Source organism: Eimeria mitis, genomic scaffold, assembly GCF_000499745.2.
Source record: "Eimeria mitis Houghton genomic scaffold, Emh_scaff5425, whole genome shotgun sequence".
Classification (NCBI taxonomy): Eukaryota; Apicomplexa; class Conoidasida; order Eucoccidiorida; family Eimeriidae; genus Eimeria; species Eimeria mitis.
In genome coordinates, this window is record NW_013573699.1 from 1,755 (window position 1) to 2,882 (window position 1,128).

Consider the following 1,128-nt stretch of genomic DNA (forward strand, 5'->3'; position numbering starts at 1 on the left):
CAAGGATCAGGGGATGCCGGGATGGGTTCTTTAGGGTTTAGGGTTTAGGGTTTAGCTTCTTGTATGAATCTAGGGTTTAGGGTTTAGGGTTTAGGGTTTAGCTTCTTGTATGAATCTAGGGTTTAGGGTTTAGGGTTTAGGGTTTAGGGTTTAGGGTTTTTGTGTTTTAGGTCTACTGTGGTTATAATGGATTTCACGGAGGACCCCGCGCTGCAACGCAAAGCAATAGCGAGGGAGGTTAGTTGCTGCTGCTGCTGCTGCTGCTGCTGCTGCTGCTGCTGCTGCTGCTGCTGCTGCTGCTGGTGCTGCTGCTGCTGTTGTTGTTGTTGCTGCTGGTGCTGGTGCTGGTGGTGCTGCTGCTGGTGCTGCTGGTGCTGGTGGTGCTGGTGCTATTGCTGCCATGTTAATTCTCACTCCTGGTGCTGCTGCTGCGGCTGCTGCTGGTGCTGCTGCTGCGGCTGCTGCTGGTGCTGCTGCTGCTGGTGCTGGTGCTGGTGCTCTTGGTGGGCTTGCTTGTGATCATGATGATGCTGCTGCTGCTGCTCCTGTTGCTGGGCTTGCTGCTGCTGCTGGTGCTGCTGCTGCTGCTGCTGTTGCTGCTGCTGTTGTTGTTGCTGTTGTTGTTGTTGAACCCTAAACCCTGGCTTACTAAACCCTAAACCCTAAACCCTAAACCCTAAACCCTAAAGCCTAGATATTGTTGTATTGTTTGTGTTTGTTTAGGGCCCCCCAGGTGCTGCGGGGGGGCCCCCTGAGTTTACATTACTACGAAGGTATCACTGCTGCATGCGTTTTGGGGCTGCATGCGTTTGACGTGCTGCTGCTGCCGCTGCAGCAGCAGCAGCAGTGGCGTGCTGCAGCAGCAGGATGGTATCAGCAGGAAGGATGGAAGACAGCAGCAGCAAGAGAGCAGCAGCAGCAGCAGCAATGCCCCCCATATGCTCTGCTGCTGCAGCATCTAGGGTTTGATTTTGCTGCTGCTGCTGCTACCTGCCTATACACCGCACCCTTCCTTATTAGAAACCTTAATCTTATACTCGACCCCCTTAAAACCTCACCCATACACCTGGTATCCTGCTGCTGCTGCTGCTGCTGCTGCTGCTGCTGCTGCTGCTGCTGCTGCTGCTG

At 54.3% G+C, this 1,128-nt stretch overlaps 1 protein-coding gene across 1 annotated transcript in view; it reads right to left on the reverse strand.

Annotated features, from left to right (window-relative positions):
* Positions 1–410: 410 nt before the first annotated feature.
* The window catches only part of EMH_0081970 (uncharacterized protein), a gene marked incomplete at both ends in the record, with an annotated part of 995 nt that continues 277 nt past the window's right edge, over positions 411–1,128 (reverse strand). The window contains 2 exons of the mRNA XM_013500459.1: positions 411–648; positions 1,059–1,127. Coding sequence (XP_013355913.1) covers positions 411–648; positions 1,059–1,127 — 307 coding nt within the window. The remainder of the gene's footprint in view (positions 649–1,058; position 1,128) is intronic.